The following is a 23952-nucleotide window of genomic DNA, read 5'->3' on the forward strand; positions in this document are numbered from 1 at the left end:
AGCTATCCATGCGCCTGTAACTAATCACTCCTCTATTTGAACAAATCTCATCCACAAATAATTAAGCCATACTTAATAATAAATCAGTCCCTTAATTTGAATATCATGAATTTCTTTCTCTAACTTTGACTGTATAAAAATAAAATAATACCTTGATAGGAGTTGATCCATGTGTCATACATCATACCTAAAACAAATTCTAACTATTTTGTCAAATAGATTAGCCAACTTATAATAGGGTTTTAACGTGTATCAATTTTTACACTTACAATTGTTATTATTAATATTATTGTTGTTGATGTTGTTGTTGTTGTTATTGATGGATATATTGAAAATAGACCCAGAACAAATCGACTCGGTGGTGCAGATCAAGAAGGATTCGGGCGGACCCGGGGCCCACACTTGACCCAGGCCATCTAGGCCGAGCCTGACCTGGGCCTCGGCCGGTACGAGGCAGAGGCCCAACCACAAGGCCGGGCGCGGTCTAAGAAGTTAACCAACTCCTCCTTTTTAAGGGGCCGGTTAGGGAGTTCTTAAGTATAATTACTAGTATGATTGTCTTATTAAGACATCATCATCATCATCATTTTCTTCTTATTGTCTAGACACATATTCACATGTAATCATCTTACAACATTTCTTAATACGAGATTTGTCTCCGTGACATATATTTCTTGTCTTTATCACTTGCTATTTACTATATTCATTCATTTACTTATCATATTCTTTAATTATCGAGTTTATTAATTCGGGCCACTCGATTTAATTAAATCTATCAATTATTATTATTATTATTATGATTATTATTATTATTATTATTATTATTATTATTAAAGCAAGTTACAAGATAATACGAATGCACCAACCTCGATCTCAATGTAAGTGGCTAAGTAAAGGTTGAGCCATTGGGGTCAGTAGGAATGTAGCCACTGCACATAGAGATTATAATAGATCGGAAGTAACTACTATACATCCATTGGGCAAATTATACTGGACCACGGTCCACAATGCATTGTGGTCCAGGCATTAAATATACATTGTAGTTTCTAGGGCTGTGCAAAAACCGACCCACCCGACAAAACCTACCGACCCGAACCCAAGGAAAAGCAATTTGGCGGAATCCGAAACCGAAGAAACTTACCCGATCCGACATCGTGCTCATTAGCCGGTTAGAAGTAGCCGGGTTAGGGGTTATAAAATTCACCCGAACCCGTCCGACAACCCGATTTAGGGTTAGACTTCGTATACCCTTAGGTATACGACGTAGTGTAAGCTTAGTATATATGTTGCGTTTTATGGCTTGTAGATGAAACCCTAGTCATTTGCGCAGCTTCCTCTATCGGTGACTCCTGAGAACTCTCTAGACTCTCATAGTCTCGTTTTCTCTTCTTTCTTCTCTGAAATCTGAAACCCTAGTTCTCACTTCTTTCTTCTCCAGTTCTCTGATTTCTCTCGTTCTCTCTGAGTCTCGTCTAGAGTTGTAGAGTTACTCAGTTACAGACTGAGAGTGTGAGTCTCCGGTGGAAGCTAATATTGTTCGGTGGAAGCCCTATTCTGTTATTCGGTGTGTTATCTACCGGACGACCGGTGGCCGGTGCGGTGGATTGTAAATTGCTGGCTCGAAATTGAAGCCCTTTGTTCTCGGGGGTTTGATTTGGAGAAACGAAGTAATCTCTAAACCCTAATCTTATACATAATTAGATTATACTCTTATAGATTGTGATACGTTGTTGTTAGTTGTGATTCTATGATTCTGATGACTGTGACAATGTCAATCTGTTGAGAAGTTCCAGATTGCATGTCACTTGTCCCTTATTTGTGAATTTTTGATACTTTGATTAGGGTTTCTATGATTCTGTGGACTGTGACAATGTCAATCTGTTGAGAAGTTCCAGATTGCATGTTAATACTCACTTGTCCCTTGTTTGTGAATTTTTAGAATCACTTAGTTGTGATTGTATGATTTTTCTGTATTTTTTTGTGGAAGCCCCTAGCCCCTGTTGCCTGTGTTGGTGAATTTTTAGAATCACTTAGTTGTGATTGTATGATTTTTCTGTATTTTTTGTGGAAGCCCCTAGCCCTTGTTGGTTGTTGCCTGTGTTGGTGAAAATGGTGGAAGCCCCAATTGTAACTACCAACTGTGAACTGACCAACTCCCAAGGCCCAATGTAACACCCCGAAATTTTTAAACCTTTGAAACTTATATAATAAAGGTAAGTTCTCATTAAATCCCAAAACATAATATAAATAGTACAGTGTGCTATGCCACACCTGAGCTAGAGAATTCAAGTGCATAGGCTAACTAACTAATATCCTCAACAAGATAAGAGCATAAGCATGGCACGCAGGCCGAAAGGGGAGACTATCTACTTTTACGCTCCACGGTTCTAGCGCGCTCTAGTGTCTACTCTTCTGTGCCTAAAAGCCAAATATATCTGTTCAGCGAGAGATGCTGGTAACCCACTCCAATGCGTTGAAATACAATACATAAAGATATATACATAGATATACGAAAACCATTTCAAAGCATGAAGATATATCCTAAGAGACTCTAGCTTTCAAAACAGGGAATAGACTCGACAGATAGGGATAAGCACAACCAACAGTCATAACCAAGCATGCACAATTCACAGGTGTAGGGAACAGATATGACAGATAGAGATAAGCACAGCCAATAGTCACAGGACCAATCGCATGCCCATACATGAGGGTCAGCGCATATAGCTCTGACACGGCCCCGCAGCACCCTACCCTGTATCGCAACACGGAGGGGTCGATCGCAACCGACCGATGAACCGCAGCTCATCATAATGTTTGATCGCAACCAAACAGTGGACCGCAGCCCAAGAGTAGTCATCTGACCGCAGCCAGGAATATGAACCGCAGCTCATGTAAAACGTTTGATCGCAACCAAACGGTGGACCGCAGCCCGGGAGTGTAAATCTGACCGCAGCCAGCTTCTGAACTGCAACTCAGGAATAACCAATTCGATCGCAACCGAATTGGGGTATCATGCACACATAACACATAGGCACATTGGGGAGGGGAAGAAATCGTATAACGAAACCTATGCTTGATCATTCAGATACTAAGAATAATCCTAAGGGGTTCATACTTCTTACGCCTAGGCCAACAGGATACCAATTCAACTAGCATGCGATATATATAAGACTTATTCAACCTACGAATGGTACCCGAACATCAAACTAGACATAGGCACGATAGACAGAGTCCGTTGGGACACCACGGGGGTCGGGGGAACATCAAACGGGGAAGCCGGAATCCCAAAGTGGGGTAAAATCCAGCGGGTAGCCGGTGGGTGAGGGGTCACCCGCCGGCGTCGTGGTTCCGGGCAGCGGGTGCCCGGCGGGCAGTCGCCTGCCCGCTGCCGGCGACTTCAAAGTTGGCCGCGGGTAGGTGGCGGGTCCCCTACCCCACCTACCCCCCCCCCCACTGACTCTTTCATCACAAAAATGCCCCGGGAACCTTAGTGGAACCCGGAACCATGCTTAGACACTTTCAAACGCAATTGATAACAACACGTAGACAATTAACGGATCAAAAGCAGGGAACATACGGCACATATCCTATCATGCTTTTCTAAACATAATTAATACCCGAACATGCGAATTCCCACCCAATACATCAGGAATAACACCATACGAATTTCACGATACAGCCTAGGGCTCTAGACACATCTAATTTAACAAGAACACGATTCCTTTTTAAACATCAAGAACAATCAATAATGGCACATAATCATCAAGAAACTAGGTTCCATCAAGAATCACACAATCATCAAGAATCCCTTTTCATCAACAAGATTATCAAGATCGCCCATGGAATCACAACACCAATCGTCAAGAACAATATAACGAATCATCAATACACGAGAATATGGGGGAATCCTAAGAGGGGAATCATAGCTATGAAAATAGGTTTTGTTGAGACATGGGTTACCTCTTAGCCTTAATTAATTCCTTGGCTATGAAGGGTCTTTCTTTAAGCTTTCTTCTTTCTTGATTTCTCCTAAGAGAATTCTTGGAACTTCTTATGTGGTGAGAGATTATTGTGGTGGGGGTTCTAGGTGCCTCCTATGTCCCCTATTTATATATCTAAGAGTCCTAATTAGGGCCCAAATACTATAGGCTTGCTAACTCTATTCCTTTTAGGACTAGGGGTTGGGTTTAGAGAAGAGGGCCCACGGACTATGGTGGGCCTTTTCCAATTTAATTATTATAATTTAATTCTTTCTTTGGATAATTGGTTAAATGATTAATTGGTTTTAGGGGTCGTAACACGGGGTGTTACACCCAAGGGTGAAATCCAGTAAAATGATGAATATACACTATAGGCTGATAGGTTCCTGATTTCTGGATTTCTTTGTGTGATTAATGTGATACTGTGATTGTATCCCTGTATGCATGTATGTTACTATGTTTATAACTTATAAGTTATAAGTTTGTGGATGTTTGACCCTTAATAGTTAATTCCTTAAAGTCCCAATTATGAAATTTAGAAAAATGATGAAGTAGGAAGTGCATGTCTTCTGATTCTGGATTTCTCTAGTTCTCTCACTTCTCTGTGACTATCTGATTTTCTTCAATATGTTTCCCACTGACCACTATACTGATAGTATTCCATTTACTTAGATGGAAAATATCATATAGTCTGAAAGTCAAGCTTCTAAATCTTCAATTGATGGGTCTACATTGGTGGAAGCCCAAACTGTTGACACGAATAATCAACAGAATGTGCAACCTACTGCTGCAGTTCCTGAGAAGAAAATGAAGATTGTTTAGTCCAGATCACCAGTGTGGGCTCATTATGAAAAAATTAAGGATAGTAATGGTGTTACTATCAAAGGCAAGTGTATATATTGTGCCAAAATTTATCAATGTCAATCTAAAAAATATGGTACTACATCCTTGAGAAACCACATGTCTAGCTGTCTGAAAAACCCCCACTCTAAAGACACTAGACAATCACTGTTAACCTTTCAAGCTATTACAAATTCTGATGTATCTCCTGGTACTGTTGGTGAGTTAGGAACTTGGGTCTTTAACCAGGAAGCTATTAGGAGGGCCTTGGTTGAAATGATTATAATAGATGAACTGCCTTTTAGATTTCTGGAGGGTCCAGGGTTTAGGAAGTTCATTCTGGTGGTTTGTCCTAGGTTTAAGATTCCATCTAGATGGACAATTAGTAGGGACATCAATCTGATTTATGAAGAGGAAAGACTGGAGTTGAAATGTTTTTTTAGGGGAAACACTCAAAGAGTCAGTATTACAACTAACTCTTGGACTTCTATTCAGAGAATTAACTACATGGTAGTGATTGTCCATTTTATAGATGAAGAGTGTAAGCTTCATAAGAAGATTATCTCATTTGTCCCTATTACATCACATAAGGGTGAGTCTGTTGCAAAAGTCATTGAAACCTGTTTGCTTGATTGGGGGATTAGGAATGTGTACAGTATAACACTAGACAATGCTTCCTCTAACGACACTGTTATAGGTTTTTAAAAAAGAAATTAATGTCTTGGGGAACATCTACTGTGAAGGGCAAGTATATTCACATGAGATGTATTGCCCATATTCTGAACCTTGTTGTCCAAGATGGCCTGAAACAATGTGATGTTTCTGTGAAGAAGGTAAGGGAGGTTGTAAGATATGTGAGGAGTTCACCTGCTAGACTTAAGAAATTTAGGGACTTGGCTGAGTGGAATGTGATTGAACAGAAATCTTCTTTGTGTCTAGATGTTCCAACCAGATGGAACTCTACATATCTTATGTTACAATCTGCAATTACATATGAGAAAGTGTTTGAGTCACTTGAAGAAAGTGATAGTTCCTTCAAATCAGATTTGTCTGATTCTGTTCCTAATTTTCTTGATTAGGAGTCTGTGAAGAGTTTGGTGGAGATCTTGAAATTTTTGTATGATATGACAATAAGAATTTCAGGTTCTTTATATGTCACTTCTAACACTTTCTTTTCTGAAATTTCTGATTTATACTGCCTCTTGAATGGCATGGTGGAAGCTGGAGGGTCTGTGAAACTGATGGGTGAAAATATGAAGGCTAAATTTGAGAAATATTGGGGGATATTGATAAAATGAACTTGATGATATTCTTTGCAAACATTCTAGACCCCAGAGACAAGTTAGAGTACATGGCAACACAGATGAATCACATGTATGGTGAGGTAAAAGGTAAACCCTACTATGAGAAAGTGATTGCAGCCTTAAAAGAGTTGTTTAATGATTATGCTACCTCTACTCCTGCTTCTGCCACTACTGCTTCTATCAGTACTCCTACTGATTTTTCACAGTCTACAGTTGGAGGCCCCAACATTTGTTAAAATCACATATTAAGAAACAAAGATTGGAGAGTGGGGGAATGAAAAAAAAAGAGTTAGAAATTTAACTTGCTGAGACAATAGTTGAAGAGGAAACTTCTTTTGACATACTTAGATGGTGGAAGTTGAATGCTGAAAGATTTCATATCTTTTCTAAGATAGCGAGGGATGTTTTAGCTATACTAATATCTATTGTTGCCTCAGAATCTGCCTTCAGTACATCTGGTAGGGTTTTAGATCCTTTTAGGAGTTCATTAACTCCTAAAATTGTGGAAGCTTTGGTCTGTACTCAGGATTGGCTTAGGCTACCAAATATCCCCTTATCAATTGAGAAAAATCTGGAGGAATTGGAGAGATTTGAACAAGGTAACACATTAATGATTAAACTGTTAACACTTAACACTGCCTAATATTCTTGCAAGTTTTATTTACTTATTTCCTTATAATTTTTACATTCTATTCTTTTTTTCTTTTTTTTTTTTTTTTTTTTTGTTGCAGAAATTGGTACTGATGGTGGCAGTGGAACTGTAAGGAGTGGTGGTTCTACACTTGCTACAATTCCTGTAATGCTATGCTTTGTACTTTGTACTTTATACTTTATACTGCTGTTTCTGTTTGAATGTATTATGAAATACATTTATATTGTATTTCTGTTATTCATGAGGCTTGCTTGCAGCTAGCTTGGTAACTAATTTAATTAGTTACGTTGCTGCCATTGTAAGTTGTTATATTGTTCATTGTTGGTAAGTTGGCACATTTTACTATTTTAGTATGTTTTATACTTTTATTATTGTGGCCATGATGAAAGCTTCCACCAATGATCTGAAAAATATGGGATTAAGCTGGTATGTTGCTCCATCCTAAGGGGGATGTTGTAGCAATTTCTCCTTAATCCTAACTTTGATATGGATAAAAAGCTTACTGAGCCAAGTTTATAATTGTCTAATTATATTCTGTTGCTCAATAATGCTATTGTTATTGGCAATTTGGCTTATTGCTAACTTTGCTTAAGTTTTGAGTGTTTACAGGAAGAAGAAGAAGAACAATAGGAACTAGGAAGACTAGGAACTACAGTGGAAAACTGGAAAGTGGAAAAGTAGTTTTTTTTTTTTTTTTGCAGATTTCATATTTGTATGTACTTAGTAATTACTATGTTTTTGCAGAAGTAGATCGTCCAATGACAACTTACTGAACTTACTACTTAGTATGTTTTGTACTTTTGTATATTCAGATCTTTAATTGCATGTAATTGCAGATGACAACTTAGTATGTTTTTTTTTTATATAAATGAAAACTCTATTGTCATCTGTAATTGCATGTAAATGTGTAATATTGCAAATTCACTGGAAAAGTAATTTTTGCATAGCATGTAATTTTGTATGTTCTTTTGTAATATTTTTTTAACTTTTTATATTTAAAGTGTTTTGTTCAATTATTTAGTTATTTCTTTAATATCCTATAATCCGAATTAAAATAGGATATCCGACCGAACCGACCCCATCCGATAATTACTAAAACCCATTAGATTTGTTAAATTATAGAATGAAATAGGGTTTACATAATAATATCTTATATCCGATAGGGTTGTCCATTCGCCCACCCGAACCGAACCGAACCGACCGATACACCCCCTAGTAGTTTTATTTCAACACAACTACAATATCATTTTGACATAATTATAGTTTAGATGGACAATATACACTCAAATATGTGAAATTATCATTTAGTTTCATTTTATATACACTGCAGTTTTATTTTAACATAACTACAGTTTTATTTCAATTCAATTGCAGTTTCATTTTATAATATAATAAAAATAATATATGAGACAGTGTCAGTTTAGAAACACTATAGTGTCTGTTGTTTTGAACCATGGTTCACAAAATTTTACGGACCGCGGTCCACAGTATAATTGCTGCATCCATTGGACCACCATTCAATTTACTCTTACAGAGCGTTTGGTTGGAGGGGGGAATTATGTGGGAAAGGAATTGTAATTCCATGGGAGTTGAATTACTGGGAATAAAGTGGGAATTTAAATTCCAGTGTTTGGTTGATAGGAATAGAATTACTGGGAATTTCAATTCCAATGTTTGGTATACATGGGAATTGAAAGGGAATAAGTAGTATAAAGTTAAAAATGTCCATTATTGTTGTTAGACATTAATTTTAGGTTAAAAAAGGAAGGGGTAATTTTGACTCATCACTATCTTTTTTTTCCAGGAATTAAAATACCAAGGGGGGACATGGGATTTTACTTCCATGAAAATGGGGGAATTGCAATTCCATGGAATTGCAATTCCCTCCAACCAAACTATGGAATTTAATGGCCTTTGGAATTAAGTGGGAAGGGAATTTAAAATCCCTCCAACCAAACGCCCTGTCATACTTTCTTATAACCCAATCTTATTTTCAATTTGCAATGGGTGAAAATTTTTCAAAACTCACATCGTTGAATTAGACTCGAGTATTCACCACGTTTTACTTTATTAAAAAAAATTATAAAGAAACTAATAAAATTTAAATTATTTACGCATAATAAAATTTAATAATTATATTATAGCATAAAATAATAAAACTATTCTAATATAATAAGTAAATAAATTATTCATTTTAGCAAATAAACGTATCTATTTACTACTAAAAAGAAACTTTGAATGTGACTTATAGTTCTTAGCTTGTAAACTTTTAAAAAATACTCCGTAGTTACTAGTACATAATTTACTATTAATTAATTATATAAATAAGTTGTTGGGAACTTAGGATCTCCCCCTTCCAATGCAATCGTTATGCTGTGGAACTGTGTCCACCTTGTATGATAGACACGATTCTATGTTCATAATTACTGAACTATATTTTCATAATTACAAAACAATATATAGTCATAATTTTTGAATTTCATATCCATAATTATTGAACTCTATATTCACAATTACATAACTCTATGTTCATAATTACTGAACTATATGTTCATAATTATAAAACTATATATTCATAATTTTTGAAGAGTTAATTATCAAAATGACCCCTTGACTATAACAAAATTACCAATTTAGTCCTCGACTTTTTTTTATAATCAATTAAGTCCCTCAACTTTAAAAATCTTAACCAATTTGGTCCTCCGTTAGTTTTGTCGTTAGACTTCCGTTAACTTTGGACCAAATTGGTAATTTTGCTATAGTGAAGAGACCATTTCAGTAATTAACTTTAGGAGTGGCAATTCGGTTCGATTTTTCCGAACCGAACCGTATCGAACAACCGAACGGTAATGAATTATTGTATACCGAACGATTCCAAATACCGTTTGATTTTATTTAAAATAATAATAATAATAATAATAATAATAATAATAATAATAATAATAATAATAATAATAATAATAATAATAATAATTGATTCCATTAACGACACTGTTACTCCAATTTTGTCAAGATCAATTTGCGTCGTATTAGAACATATCCACCTAAGGTGGACACGGTTCCACGACATAACAATTGAAATACTTGGTGTTGGCCGGGCATATGGTTTTAGCAACTATTTTTGAGAATTTCAAAATTTTTGTTTTTCTCTCTTCCTCTCTTGAAATTCTTTTCTTCAAAAATTCTGCCATCACTTCCGAAAAAGTCAGAGTACTCTTAGTTTGTTCTAGTTCGCCAGACTTATTTTTTGAGTGCTCAAATATTAAGTCGTGATCTATTTTATCTTGAAAACTAACGCTACAATGTTCCTAGCACATCGAGAGGTAGCGAATCGATGTTAATGAGAGTGTGAGTACACACGACTTGAATTTTTCTTTTCTTCCATTTGGGTTTATAATCTCATATTGAAAACCCTCTTTTTGTTTTTATTTATTTTTGTATAACTAAATTTGATGGCATTCAAAAAAAAAAGTATAACTAAATTTGATCCCTTGGTTTTGCACCATGCCAATTTCGCGATCAAGATTATTTTTTCTTAAAATTTAAATCCCGTTATTTATTTATATATTTTATATATACATTTGTTTTTTTTTTGGACTTATTTTCCTTATAATCATTGGCAATAGGTACTCAAATTCGAGGATATAACATATTGCAAGAGACTAGTTCATTACACATGAGAATATTTCAAATTTAAATACTATTTTACAATATTATTACATCGCTAATGTAAAATCTTATCGATCCACAATTGTTGGAATATAAATATAAATATATAATATTCAAGATTAAGTTTGAGTGAAAATAGTCTTAGCTGTCACAAATTTAAAACCTAGTACCAATTTAAAAAAATTATATAGTTTTAATATGTTTAACTATGTATATATCCTTCCAATGGCAACAAACCTTCACTGAAAGCAGGAATTTATTGAATCCAAAAAATTTAAAATTAGCATTTGCCCATTTGTTTAATGTTTTAATGCATCTGTCTGGTTGTTGGGTCAGTCAACTCTCTGCACTCAACTCCCCGCCCAATGCCCAAATTTGAAAAAAAAAAAAAAAAACATTATTAAAAAAACAAAAGATTTAATGCAGATTTAGATCCAGTAGTCAATAGTGCTCTCTAGTTGGGTAACCTTTTACATGTCACAAGCAACCTCCCTATTTAATGACCAATATTAATGTATTGTTCCTTAAAAGTCTAAAATTGACTAATAAGTAATGAAGAATAGAAAATGACTTTGCTTAGTTGTCTAACATTAAAAGGTCTTTTTATATTTTTAGCTTTTTGTTTTGTTGTCATTTGAAAACCGTATTGGTCCCCAAAGGTGTCTCATTTCAAAGACTAACGTTTGGACTTTAGAGCAAATTTTTGTTTTGGGAATTTGAAAGGTCTAAGTTTGGAGTAAATTGCATTTGTTGTCTTTATGAGAATTTCAAACAATACCATACATTTGTAGTATGTTTTATTTTTTGTTTCAAGATTTTCAAACTTTTAAAAAGTTTAAATACTCAAAGGGTGAAATGAAAATAAGAGGAAAAAGCATTAATGATTATCATAACGTACCAGTTTACCATCCACCACAACTAATAATTATTATAACGTTACTATCCGCCACAGCTAATGATTATCATAACGTTAAACAGTAAATTTGAAAATATATGTGGTAGAACTCATCTCACTTTTTGTATCAAGAATTTGAAAACATATATTAATTTTTTTTTTTATTTTTTTAATGAGTCAAAGTGTTTTATTTATTTATTTTTCTTTTGTGATGAGGGAAACCCGTAGCCACTACTCGAGGGTGTAGTGTGTTTAAGATAAACTCCACTCGTATGTAATAACTTACAAATCATACAACTGAAGTAAACCATATAAAAAATTTAGTTTTGTCATTATGACCGCATTATGTTTTTAATGTTTCAAGAAAAATCAAAACTTGGTATAAAATGTCTTATACTTATGCGGCTAGGATAAAAGTCAAGGACATTATAAATGCATTTTAATTATATTGTTCTAAAGTAGTAAAGTTAGTTTCATAGTTTTGTACCTTTAAAAACAAATTTATTTCACAGTTTCAAGATATTCTTCTTCTTTGTAATATTGAACATCGAAGTGCAAGTAAAATCACTTACAAGTGCACCTACTTTCACCTATAAGTGCATATAATTTTACCTTGTTAACATTCACTTCCCGCAAACATTCATGCACCTAGGTGCACCTACTTATAACTATAAGTCCAACTACTTATAACTATAGGTGCACTTACAGCGCATTTGGTTCACTGTAATTTAGCTGCAATTGAATTGCAATTCAGTGGATGTTTCAATTACATTGTTTGGTTGGAAGGAATTGCGATTCCACAAAATTGCAATTCCCTCCATTTATTGAATTAGCAATTCATGGGGTACCCCCATGAATTGGAATTCAATGAATTTGAGAAAGGAAAAACATATGAAATGACATTACTACCCTTGGTTGTTATTACTATTATTATTACACAAGGGTATTTTAGTCTTTATACCACTTATTTTCTTCTCAATCCCAATAATTCTATTTCTCCCTACCAAACAACATAATTTGAATTCCTACTTTATTCCCACCTTATTCTTTTCCCACCGAATTACAATTCATTTTCCCCTTAATTCCTTCCTTCCAACCAAACGCCCCGTTAGAATTGATGCTTAGTGTAAATTTTACTTGCACCTATAATACATTTTACATGCATTTGTAATACACTTTACTTGCACTTAGATGTTCAATTATTTACGAAAATACCACCGCGTTTTTTTTTAATCTATTAGATCTGGACACGTTTCGCGCGCTGATTCGTTCGCATAATCCCTCCTGGGCGCTTCATTCGCACCTGAGTGCAATTATATATAAATAATTAGGTTCTGGTGCGGTTGGCAGTCCCATGTGCGGTTGTGCGGTGAGAGGAGAGCCATTGATTTTGTTTAGATCAACGTCTAGGATTACAGATTTTTAAAAAAAAAAAAAAAAAAAAACGGTGACAATTTAGTAATTTTTGTAACTAGGTCAAATTTAAGGTGCGTGAGTTTTGTACTTAAGTTGCGTGAGTTTTGTACTTAATGTGCGTCGTGTTTCTTCTTCAATTCGCACACCTTCTCTGTGAGTCACGGGTAGTTCAGACCCTCAAGAAGAAGAAATTTTTGAACTGATGGGTGGTCAGACCCTCAAGAAAAACAAAAATTTTGAACTGATGGGTGGTTCAGACCCACAAGAACAAAACTTAAGTTGTGTTAGTTTTGTACTTAAGGTGCGTGAATTTTGTGCTTAGCTCACATCAATTTGAGAGGTTGCTCAGACATTGTCACTTTTGAGAGGTGAGGTTGCTCAGACATTGTCACTGATGAGACTCGATCCTTGATTATTCTTCTTAAACTTCACTCATGTGATCAACTGAGCTGCCCATGCGGGCATTGGCCCATGCATATGTAGCAATACTTTTTGGAAGAGTTATCTTCTATGCAACCTAATTAAAATTTGATTAAATTCTTACAAAAGGCTGAACCCCGACCCTAAGCGCAAAATTTGATTAAATTAGTTTCATGAGAAGAAGGATTAAATTAGTTTCATCTTTCAAGATGCAAATATTAATGCAATATGTAAAAAAAGATAATACTTTTGACAGATATTATCTTCTATGCGATCTAATTAAATTTTGATTAAATTAGTTTCATCTTTCAACATGCAAATACCAATGTAATATGTAAAAAAACAAAAAAAGAATGTTTTATTTCCACGTAAGGATATTGAACAAATATATGCATTGTTTATAATTTGAAAACTATTGTATATAGACTAATCCCTTCAAGTTAGGATCAACTAGAAACAATTTCTTAAATTACTCCCAAAATGATTTATCAATTTAACTATAATTCATACTATATTTTTCTCATAATTTGTCTTGTGATAGATAGATAATGACATTACTTGATTTGTTTTAATTTTGTTCTAAGGTGATTTAAAAAAAAAAAAAAAAAAAAATTCACAGTGAGTTTGATTCATGTGTATATAGCAACGTTTTTGGAAAACTATCTTGAATGGGGTCTAATCAAAATTTAACTGAATTAGTCTCTTCTTACAAGACTATAATATGTAAAAAAAAAAAAAAAAAAAATTACTTCTACGCAAAATGTAAGACAAATATATGCATTATTTATGTCTTAAAGTGATGTCTTTTCTTCTTTTCATTTTGATAATTTACAAATTATTTACTATTTTAAAACTATTTCATATCGACCAATCCCTTCAAGTTAGGATCAACTATAAACAATTTCTTAAATCACTCCCAGGATTTCTCAATTTTACTATAAGCATACTACATTTAAATGTATTTTATTCTTAATTCATAATATATTACAAATCATTTACAATTTGAAAACTATTTTATATATACTAATCCCTTCAAGTTAGGATCAACTAGAAACATTTTTTTAAATCTCTTACAAAATTATTTATCACATTTACTATAGGTCATACTAAATTTTTTTTCATAAATTTACCTTGTGATGCAACATTACTTATTTGTTGTCTTTTTTTTTTTTTTTTTTTTTTGGTTGTATTTGATTATTAAGTCAATTATTATTTTTTTGCCTCATAGTTAGCCGTTTGATCAATGTGTATGCAACAACACTTTTGAAATGATTATTTTGGATGTGACCTAATTGAAATTTAACTGAATTAGTCTCATTTTGTGAGATATATACAAATACTATTTAGTGTAATAGGTAAAAAAATATTGTATTTAATTAACGACAAGATATAGGATATATATATATATATATATATATATATATATATATATATATATATATATATATATATATATATATATATGGAAGGGATTAGGTGCGGGTGGTGCTTCCCATGCGGTTGTGCGGGTGGACTCACATATATAACATTACTTGATTTATTTTTTTCATTTCTATTTGATTATTAAGTGAATTGTTATTTTTAAACTCATAATGAATTTGACCCATATACATGCAATAACACTTTTAAAAGAGTTATCTTGGATCGGACTTAAATCGAAATTTGATTTAATTATCATTAGTATAATCATGCGAGATATGAATACCTATGTAAAATATTTTTTTTAAAAAAATACAAGCCTTTTTTTTTTTTTTTGAAAAAAAAAAATACAAGTCTTCTTCTCTTAAAAGGTTGAATCCCTAACTCAAGGGCCCTCCATATTCCGGTCCCATTTTACAAGATGTAAATCACATTGACTCAAGTCTTATTTCTACATAAGGGGGAAAACATTAAAATATAAATTTAGAGAGAAAATAGTATTTTACTTTACTAAATACAATATTAATCAATCTACTAACCTTAAATTAGCCCATCTAGTCATCTAATACTAGATTGATTATCATTTTTAATTTTTTTATTCAATTTGGCCATCAAATTCATATCCAATCTCCATGTGTAGAAATTTCATTCACTTACCTAAGACAAAAAAAAGGAAATTTGAATTCAATTTTTATTTTATTTTTCTTTCCTAATTTGGGAACCCCTTCAATAAAAGAATTACAAAATTCCCTTCTTTAGTGGTAATGTAATTTGATTTATGCTTTTTCCTTCTTTTATTTCCTTCACACAATTAAAATCTTTTGACTTTAAATTTATTCCTAAGTTCTCATTAGATTTGTTTCAAACTCCCCATTTTCCTAATCATCATCAACATGTAACAGGGCGTTTGGTTGGAATGTGGGAATTACGTAGGAAAGGAATTGCAATTTCATGGGAGATGAATGACTGGGAATAAAGTGAGAATTTAAATTTCAGTGTTTGGTTTACGGGAATAGAATTGCTGAGAATTTTAATTCCAATGTTTGGTATACATGGTAATTGAAAGGGAATAAGTAGTATAAAGTCCAAAATGCCAATTATTGTTGTGGTATTAATTTTAGGTTAAAAAAAAAAGGAGGGATAATTTTGTCTCTTCACTAGCATTTTTTCTTCCTACAATCTCAGGAATTAAAATACCAGGGGGGACATGAGATTTTAATTCCATGAAAATGGGAGAATTGCAATTCCTTCCAACTAAACTAAGGAATTTTATGACCTTTGGAATTAAGTGAGAATTAAGTGGGAAGGAAATTTAAACTCCCTCCAACCAAACACCCTGTAATTGCATATTTGTTTGGGCACAATTTCTTTTTTTTCTTTTCTTTTTTTTTTTTTTTTTTTTTTTTTTTTTTTTTTTTTTTGTATATAAAAAAGTTAAATTTAAACCATTTCAGTACTATTTGTCTTATCTAATGCCATTCCAACACTACTCGACGTACACAATTTAAATTTTAAAATGTTAATTAAACACATTTTGTTTTTTTTTTTTTAGACACACACACACACACACACACACACACACACACACACACACACACACACACACACACACACACACACACACACACATATATATATATATATATATATATATATATATGCAATTTAAAACAATTATTAAAACAATATTTAGTAATAATAAAACATATTAATGTTTTGTGATGTTATGAATTTCAAATAATTAACTATTAAATTTACCTTTTAAAAAATAATAATGATTGAAATCAACTATATATTTATTGGGTTTTTTGGTCAAATTTTGAAAACATTTATTGCTACTATATATAATTGTCAGAATTTCTTTTAAGATATTAATCAACACCGTACCGATTTTTATTAGATAAAAATATCCGATTGTATCAGGTATCGTGGGGACATAATTGAATCAATTGATGCAAATGTATATGCCCCGGAGTAGAAGTTGAAAGATTTGGGGTGGAAAATAGAAATTTTGGATTTTAGATTTTCAGAAGTTTGAACTATACCTACATCGCGCCCATACGCTCCACCCCCCACCCCCTCCGACCCCACACCCCCCCCTTCGGCTTTAAATGTACAGTGCCATTTCTCATTCTATTACAGAGACTCACATATTACAAAGTATTGTCTATCCGTCTTCTCTGTAAGATCGATCGGATCGAAACCCTAGCTCGGTTCTCGATGGGCCTCTTTTTATAGGTCCCATTTGGAGCTCCATTGGTGATTGGCCTGTGATGCAGAGTAAGCTCAGCTCCTATACTTACGTATAAGCTTCATATAAGCTACATGTGTTTGGTCTGAAGATTTGCTTTACTATGTGCACTGCATTGTGGCTTATCTGTTATCCATAGCGGTCTGCATTGCAATTTTGGCCTCCGTATGTGATATCCATGGCATTTCGGGGCTTCTGGCTCGGATCTGTGTCTCTTTTTGGGATTTTGGTTCTTTTTTATTCTGGATGAAATTTCTGGGCTTGGATTTGTTCTATTAAAATTCCAGCTTTGTTGAAACTCAGCTGATTTTTGCAGTAAAAAACCAGTTTTTAAATTTTTTTATTCATTAATTTTTTGAAGAGGTTCATTCTTGTTTTTATTACAGAGTTTTATTATTAGTTATTTCCATATAATTTTTTAAAAAACTAAGCCAAATGGTTTAGTCTGGGGAATAATGAAGATGAAGGATAAATAAATCTAAATTTCATATGAAATTGTTATCTGCAGTTTACTTTTATAAATGAGTTGTATGATAATATATTCTGAGTGTTAGGTAGAGCTTTGTTGACTAGTAAAAGGGTAAAAGGAGAAAGGCCATGGTAATATGTTATGCATATAAGTAGCTGTAGCACACTAGCACCGTAATTTTTTTTATTTTTTATTTTTTGAATTTTTATTTTCTATTTCTATTTTTTTTATTCATATCTATTTTGTATCCCATGCTTGCTTTAACTTTAGCATAGATTCATTGTAGATTATGAGTGTCTCCCTTGTTATTTGACTGATGAAGCTTTTAAATGAGCATACTAATTACTGCTCTTTAATTGCATGATAGTCTTGATAGAGACTCAAGAAGGGGATCATGATTTCTCCTAGTGTTGTCTTTGCCCATCTAATAGTATTTTCTTTAATAATTATATTTACTTCTTTTCCAGCGAATGAAAATATGAAATCAGAACTGGAATACTCTAATGTGGTAAAAAACATTTACAGTCTGTTGCACAATAACCATTTTGTGTACATTTGTGGGGTGTGGGGATTGAACTTGAAGACTTCTAATATGGAGTCTGCCACTGGACTACAGTGTCCTTGGCCAATATACACTAACATTTAAGGTTTATCTCTTTGATGAATTTGTTACTCATATTTGTCATGGTGAATTCTTTTCATTTATTCTCTTTTTCCATAATTTTTTATGATCATTTTGTGCCCCATTTTTACATTGCTGTAACACTGTTGGTTGTAGGGTTGCTGTTCTGACAGAAGGCTTATGCATCTATTTGAACACAATTTTGCTGAATGAGGCATGCAAATATGAAAAATGTGTCTTCTAACGTTGATGAGAACGCAATGCCAATCACAAGATCTCGGGCTAAAGCCTTGGCTTCTTCTGGAGGCCTACCCCCTGTACACCCTTTAAACAGTCAAGATGGGAAACCATTCACAAGAGCAAAATCAAAAAGAGGAGCATCAGATGAGAATAAACAAACTACTGGTGCCACTTCTGGTCAGCCAAAGAAAAGAGCTGCTCTGAAGGATGTCTCAAATGTAGTCTCTGAAAGTGCATCCTTGAACTGCATGTGGGAAACCAGAATGCAGGTAATGTTATATAGAAATTAAAATGACTGAACCAATCAAATTGTTTTTAATGAACCATGAATCTCTTGTATTTAGTTCTGGGGCTTCAGAAATTGTTATAATTAAAGTTTAATTCATTTTAATATTAAATCAAAGATTTTCTCATGAGTGAGTTGTATGTGATTATGGATACCTCTGATTGTGATAGAGTAAGAAACACCCAGCTAAGAGAATGGCTAAGGTGACACCTGCTATCTTAGTCAATAAAAGGCCACATCTTCAAGAGAATACAAAACAAAATATAATTGAAGAACACAATGAGGTAAAGGCTGAGGCATTGCAAGAACTCCATTCACCTACAAACTTCACACAGAGTACGCTAACTCAGCAAAGCAAGTGTGATGCCATAAAGCAATGTGGTGTACCAGATGTTATGCCTATGCACAAGAGTACCTCAATGACTGTTACACAACAGAGTACATCAACAGGAGGTACTCCATATGATATTTCATATCATGATGCATGATACAAAAGGCTCATAGTTCTTGATTCTGTTTTTTGTTAATTGTATATTGTGTAATGATTTTCCCATGTTAAATAACACCTTTACAAGACAATGCAAAAGGCTTAAATATTTTTGAAGTCATCCAGGTGGAAAATACTTTGTTGTGCATGGCAAATAATTTTTGTTTGTTCAAGGCATGGCTTCCCTTTTTCATATCTTTTCAATGCAAGGGATTAATTCTGCTTATGTTGTTTCCTGCAGATGAACACAAACTTTGCTGCAAAAAAGAAGGCTTGGGTAGTCTAGGGATTTCACTCATTTCAGACATAGATTCAAAGCACAGAGATCCACAAATGTGCAGTTTGTATGCCCCTGATATATACACAAATCTACATGCTATGGAGGTCTGTATCTCTGCAATTGAATTATATTTGTTGGTCTAATGATAACTGTTGCACCGATGGCATTATGTTTATTTTCAGCTTGGAGACTGCACATTAGAAAAGGATGTGTATTCACTGCCTTGTCTTTCTAATTTGTTTATAGCAAGTTCAACAACAATTTTTTCCTCTTTTATCTGTAAACCCTTCCAATGACTCTTGAAAAACCATGAATACTCTTTTCACTGACTTCTCTCTTAATTTCCCTTCCCCAGCTAAACCGCAGGCTTTCTTCTGATTTCATGGAGAGGATACAACGGGACATTACCAAGGGTATGCGAGGCATACTGATTGATTGGCTTGTTGAGGTTAGTTAAATGTATCATTTTAGTCATTGGTCTTAATGAAATTTACCTTTGTTGTGTGACCTCTTTTTTCTCCTAACTGCACTAATATTTTGTTATTTGTGTTCTACTTTTTGGTGTTTATCTATTGTTTTTTAAAAATATTGTCATGGGTCTCTAGTGGACTATATGAAATTGTATTTTTTTGATTTAGAAGTAACTGATAGAATGGTGATATATTGATGGAAGCAATTTATTTTGCAGTTCACTTCTGTACCAGCAAAAATATTTAGAGTATCTTAATTGTTTGCTGAATATTTTATCATGATATATGTTGATGTCAATTTGTCTATTTTTTTCAGGTTTCTGAAGAATATAGGCTAGTTCCAGACACATTGTATCTGACTGTGAATCTCATTGATCGGTTTCTAGCAGAAAATTACATTGAGAAACAAAAGCTACAACTGCTTGGTGTGACATGCATGCTAATTGCTTGGTAACTTCTTTTCCTTGCTTGCACCACCATGCATGCATGCATGCAAACTGGGGTGACATCTTTGTATCTTCTTGCCTGTATCGCTAAAATGTTATGTTTTTTACCTTTTCCTGTTTGTTTTGCCATTCTTTCTATTAAACATTGAAGCAAGTATGAAGAAATTTGTGCACCTCGCGCTGAAGAGTTTTGCCTTATTACTGACAACACCTATTCAAAAGAAGAGGTTGTGAAAATGGAAAGCTGTGTTCTGAACCTTTTGGGCTTTCGACTTTCAATTCCAACCACTAAGAAGTTCCTCAGGTATTACTTTTCCTTTCCACTATCCCATATTCTTCACTCTAGAAAATATTCTCAGTTCAGTTGTAGTCATGCTAATTTCCATCTTGGTTACCAGGCGATTCATTCAAGCAGCACAAGCTTCCTATGAGGTAGTAAATATAGCGTTATCACTGTCTGCTTATAGTGTATGTTTCACGAGGTAGAAACATAGCTAAGTGATGAACTCGAATTCACTCTTTGACAGGTTCCATCTGTTGAACTTGAATTCATGGCAAATTATTTGGCGGAGTTATCTCTCATTGACTATAGTTTCCTTAAGTTTCTTCCATCTCTTATTGCTGCTTCTGCTGTATTTCTAGCTCGATGGACACTCGATCAATCTAAACACCCATGGGTCTGCTCACTTTCCGCTTTTTGATCCCATTTCCCTTTTACTTCATTAATGAATAAAACCACTAAGATAACAACCCGTCTCTTGCAGAATCCGACCTTGGAGCATTACACTCGATACAAGGCATCGGAGCTGAAAACTACTGTCTCAGCTCTGCAGGATTTACAGCTGAATGCTAATCAGTGCAGCCTTAAAGCCATATGTGAAAAGTACAAGCAGCCAAAGGTATGATATCACAGTTCCATTTCTTTATTCACAAGTAATCAAGAACCCCCGTCTCATTCATCCTAGATGCATTCTGTCTCAACTAAAAGCTCAACTTGATGAAGAGACTAATCTTATCACATCTCATGAAAAGTTTTCTCGGTTTTTTGCAGTTCAAGTGCGTGGCATCTCTGGCTTCCCCAAAATTGCTTCAATCACTGTTCTCGGATTCACAGGTTCTGTCTTTCTGACCATGGACAATAACATTGAAAAGTGCTGTCTCACCCATAATAATCTCCATCACAAAGGGCTGTCATTCTTTTGTTCATACCTCAAACTTCACCGAATGTTCTGTTGCAATCAGTTATGGTTCTGTCAGTCTGTCTATGTTACATGGAAACATTTAAAATCAGTAATTAAACGATAAACGGCCTTTATGCTGTATTTAGTTGAGCCTTTTTAGTTTCTGAGCCATAAATTAACAGCACCAGATAGCTACTTGCTATCTAGTTTGTCTTCTCTGGGCTCATTGTATAAACTTCTTTGATGTGATGTTATCTATCCTTCTTATTCAATAAAGACTTTCGATTTTATTTAGAGATTGAAAGATTTTCATTTGATGCAAATTTCTGTTTATGTTATCCGTATGTGGTGGTTTTCAATAAATCTTTTCTTACTAATATAGATGAAACTTGCCTTGTGATCTTAGTCAACAAAGAGCCACAAAGGGGTAACCAGCCTAGGTTATCTATATGTGACCAACTAAAGTTAAGAAGAAGGTCAATAGACAAATCTAACGAGGAATTGAACTTGAAACTCTATAGTTGCCAAAGTATTTTTCCTGCCTATTGTTTTGATGTTTAAGGAAATTTTTTTTGCTCCTTGCGTCTGTTAGAGTAATGAACATTTTGTGGGTAAGATAATGTGTTTTATGAGTTAGAAAAATGTATTTTATGTGTTAGAATAATGAAAATTTTGAGGTAAGATAATATATTTTATGTGTTTTTGGACCTTGATAGAACAGTTGTATGGGCGACAGGGAAAGTATGACTTAGTGAAATAGGCGGTGTGCATTTACAACATGGAATGTGGCTTGATAATGTTGTGATACCATAAAAGATTTGAAATATGTAAAGAATGGAGAACCTTGTATTCTTTTACTTGGCTATAACATTTGAATTATGTAATGAATGGAAGACTTGAATAGTCGAAGAGACAATGAAGACGGAAGACACAAGGAAGGGAATTGGAAAGTAGTCACCATCTTTACAAAAAAGCAAAATAAAATAGAATGTGTTCTAATATAGTTTTTTAAATTTTGTAATTTAACCTAATCTTTTAAAAGGTTTTAAACTTGAAAAGTTTTATGAATTTTAATTAATTACGAAACAACATGAAAATTTTATGAAACCCTTTTATTAATTAGAAAATGGCTAGAAATTAAAACATTTTCAAAACAAGGAAGAACTATTCTCCCAAAGTTTCTGTGTATCATAGGTATAAAATACAATTATTCATACAAAGTAGTATTTTTTGTTATATATACGAGGTACTATAACTAGTATTCGAAACAATTAGATATATGATTGTATTCAATATTATCAATATCAATGCTAATTTGACATCATAGATAATCCTAAATAATTAATCTATAAAAATGTGTTTATATTAACCCAAACGAATGTATCATTTCAATCTTTTGTAGTTTGTCTTTCTAGAAAGAGAGAGAGAGAGAGAGAGAGAGTGGGGTGAGGGGCGGGGGAGCTGAGTGGAGGGGATAATTGATCTATAAATATGTTTATATTAAACTAAACAAATGTATCATTTCAATCTTGTTTGTCCTTCTAGGGGTGGGAGCTAGACCCCCTCTCTCTAGAGGCATAAAATTTTTGGAATTTCTTAACTTTCTCAATGTCCTTTATTACCAAGAGGGTTCTGGAGATGGCTCAAACTTTTTTTCTCTCCTAATGGAGAAGGGGAATGAAACCTTTTTGGTCTGAAAGTAGTTTTGTGACAATGGTGATGATGAAAGTTCATGATGGACAGATATTAGGTATGTAGAAGATTTAAGGAGTACTGATGTTTTGAAAGTTGAAAAAACATTATTTGTGATGTATCTATATATGATCGGAGTTCTTGTATGTGGTTAAGGGATTTTAAACGTGAATTTATATAATGGTCGACATATGAAATAATGGTGTTGACTAGAAACCTTTGAGAGGGAGCTAGTTCCCTCCTATCTCTCTAGATGCCAAATGTTTTTTTTTTTTTTTTTTTTTTTTGTTTTTTTTTTGTTTTTTTTGTTTTTTTGTTTTTGTTTTTGTTTTTTTTTTTTTTTGAAATTTCTTGGCTTCGATCTGTGTGTCCTTTACTAACAAAAGGCCTTAAGGGAGGGTAGCAGCTCTTTCATATCTTATTGTTTTGTTATTTTTCTTGTGGAGAAGGAGAATGTTGTCTGTTTGGTCAAAAGTAGTCTTGTTGCAATGGTAATGGTGGGAGTTGGTGATAAATGAGTATTGGGTAGTAGATCTAAGGAGTAATGATGTTTTGATAGTTGGACAAAACTTTGCTGGCGATGGATCTATGAATTCTTGTATGTGGCGAAGGGGTGTAAAAAGTGAATTTTGGGAGTTGTGGAGAAATTTTACATCAATAGTGATTGACACAAGGGGGCTTTAGGAACGACGATAACAACTCTTTCTTATCTTTTTGTGTTTATTTTTTTTCTCAGTGGAGAAGGGGAATGTTGCTTTTTTGTTCCGAATGTGGTTTTGTAGCAATGGTAATCTGGGAGTTGGTGATGCACGAGTATCAGGTGGGAAATGTAAGGATCAATGGTGTTTTGAAGGTTGGACAATGCTTTGTTGGTGAGTATGTGGTTAAGGGATTTCAAAAGTGAATTTAAGGGGTCGTGGAGGAGTTTTACCC

The 23952-nt window shown here is 33.8% G+C and overlaps 2 protein-coding genes across 2 annotated transcripts; both read left to right on the forward strand.

The window, feature by feature from the left end:
• Positions 1–4940: 4940 nt before the first annotated feature.
• On the forward strand, positions 4941–7413 carry LOC109169175 (zinc finger BED domain-containing protein RICESLEEPER 2-like). The gene is made up of 9 exons (XM_019318038.1): positions 4941–5517; positions 5619–5843; positions 5964–6065; positions 6149–6336; positions 6516–6723; positions 6856–6920; positions 7034–7041; positions 7128–7202; positions 7386–7413. Exons 1-9 carry the CDS (start codon positions 4941–4943, stop codon positions 7411–7413), a joined length of 1476 nt encoding a protein of 491 aa, XP_019173583.1.
• Positions 7414–16716: 9303 nt separating this feature from the next.
• LOC109169172 (cyclin-A2-1-like) lies at positions 16717–21650 on the forward strand. Its single transcript, XM_019318036.1, has 11 exons — positions 16717–16875; positions 18094–18446; positions 18634–18916; positions 19192–19334; positions 19586–19678; positions 20017–20150; positions 20298–20450; positions 20545–20578; positions 20674–20823; positions 20911–21045; positions 21198–21650. The coding sequence occupies exons 2-11, from the start codon at positions 18147–18149 to the stop codon at positions 21273–21275; spliced, it is 1503 nt and encodes a 500-aa protein (XP_019173581.1). The 5' UTR covers positions 16717–16875; positions 18094–18146; the 3' UTR covers positions 21276–21650.
• The last annotated feature ends 2302 nt before the right edge of the window (positions 21651–23952 follow it).

This window comes from Ipomoea nil, unplaced genomic scaffold, assembly GCF_001879475.1.
Source record: "Ipomoea nil cultivar Tokyo-kokei standard unplaced genomic scaffold, Asagao_1.1 scaffold3256, whole genome shotgun sequence".
Lineage (NCBI taxonomy): Eukaryota > Viridiplantae > Streptophyta > Magnoliopsida > Solanales > Convolvulaceae > Ipomoea > Ipomoea nil.

Bases quoted from the DNA above. Each gene is read 5' to 3' on its own strand.
- LOC109169172 (XM_019318036.1), top strand. From the start codon at position 18,147: ATGAGGCATGCAAATATGAAAAATGTGTCTTCTAACGTTGATGAGAAC. The intron at 20,451-20,544 runs GTATTACTTTTC...CTTGGTTACCAG, and splicing joins ACCACTAAGAAGTTCCTCAG to GCGATTCATTCAAGCAGCAC. The intron at 20,579-20,673 runs GTAGTAAATATA...ACTCTTTGACAG, and splicing joins CAGCACAAGCTTCCTATGAG to GTTCCATCTGTTGAACTTGA.
- LOC109169175 (XM_019318038.1), top strand. From the start codon at position 4,941: ATGTCTAGCTGTCTGAAAAACCCCCACTCTAAAGACACTAGACAATCA. The intron at 6,066-6,148 runs GTGAAAATATGA...CAAACATTCTAG, and splicing joins AGGGTCTGTGAAACTGATGG to ACCCCAGAGACAAGTTAGAG. The intron at 7,203-7,385 runs GTATGTTGCTCC...GAGTGTTTACAG, and splicing joins AAAAATATGGGATTAAGCTG to GAAGAAGAAGAAGAACAATA.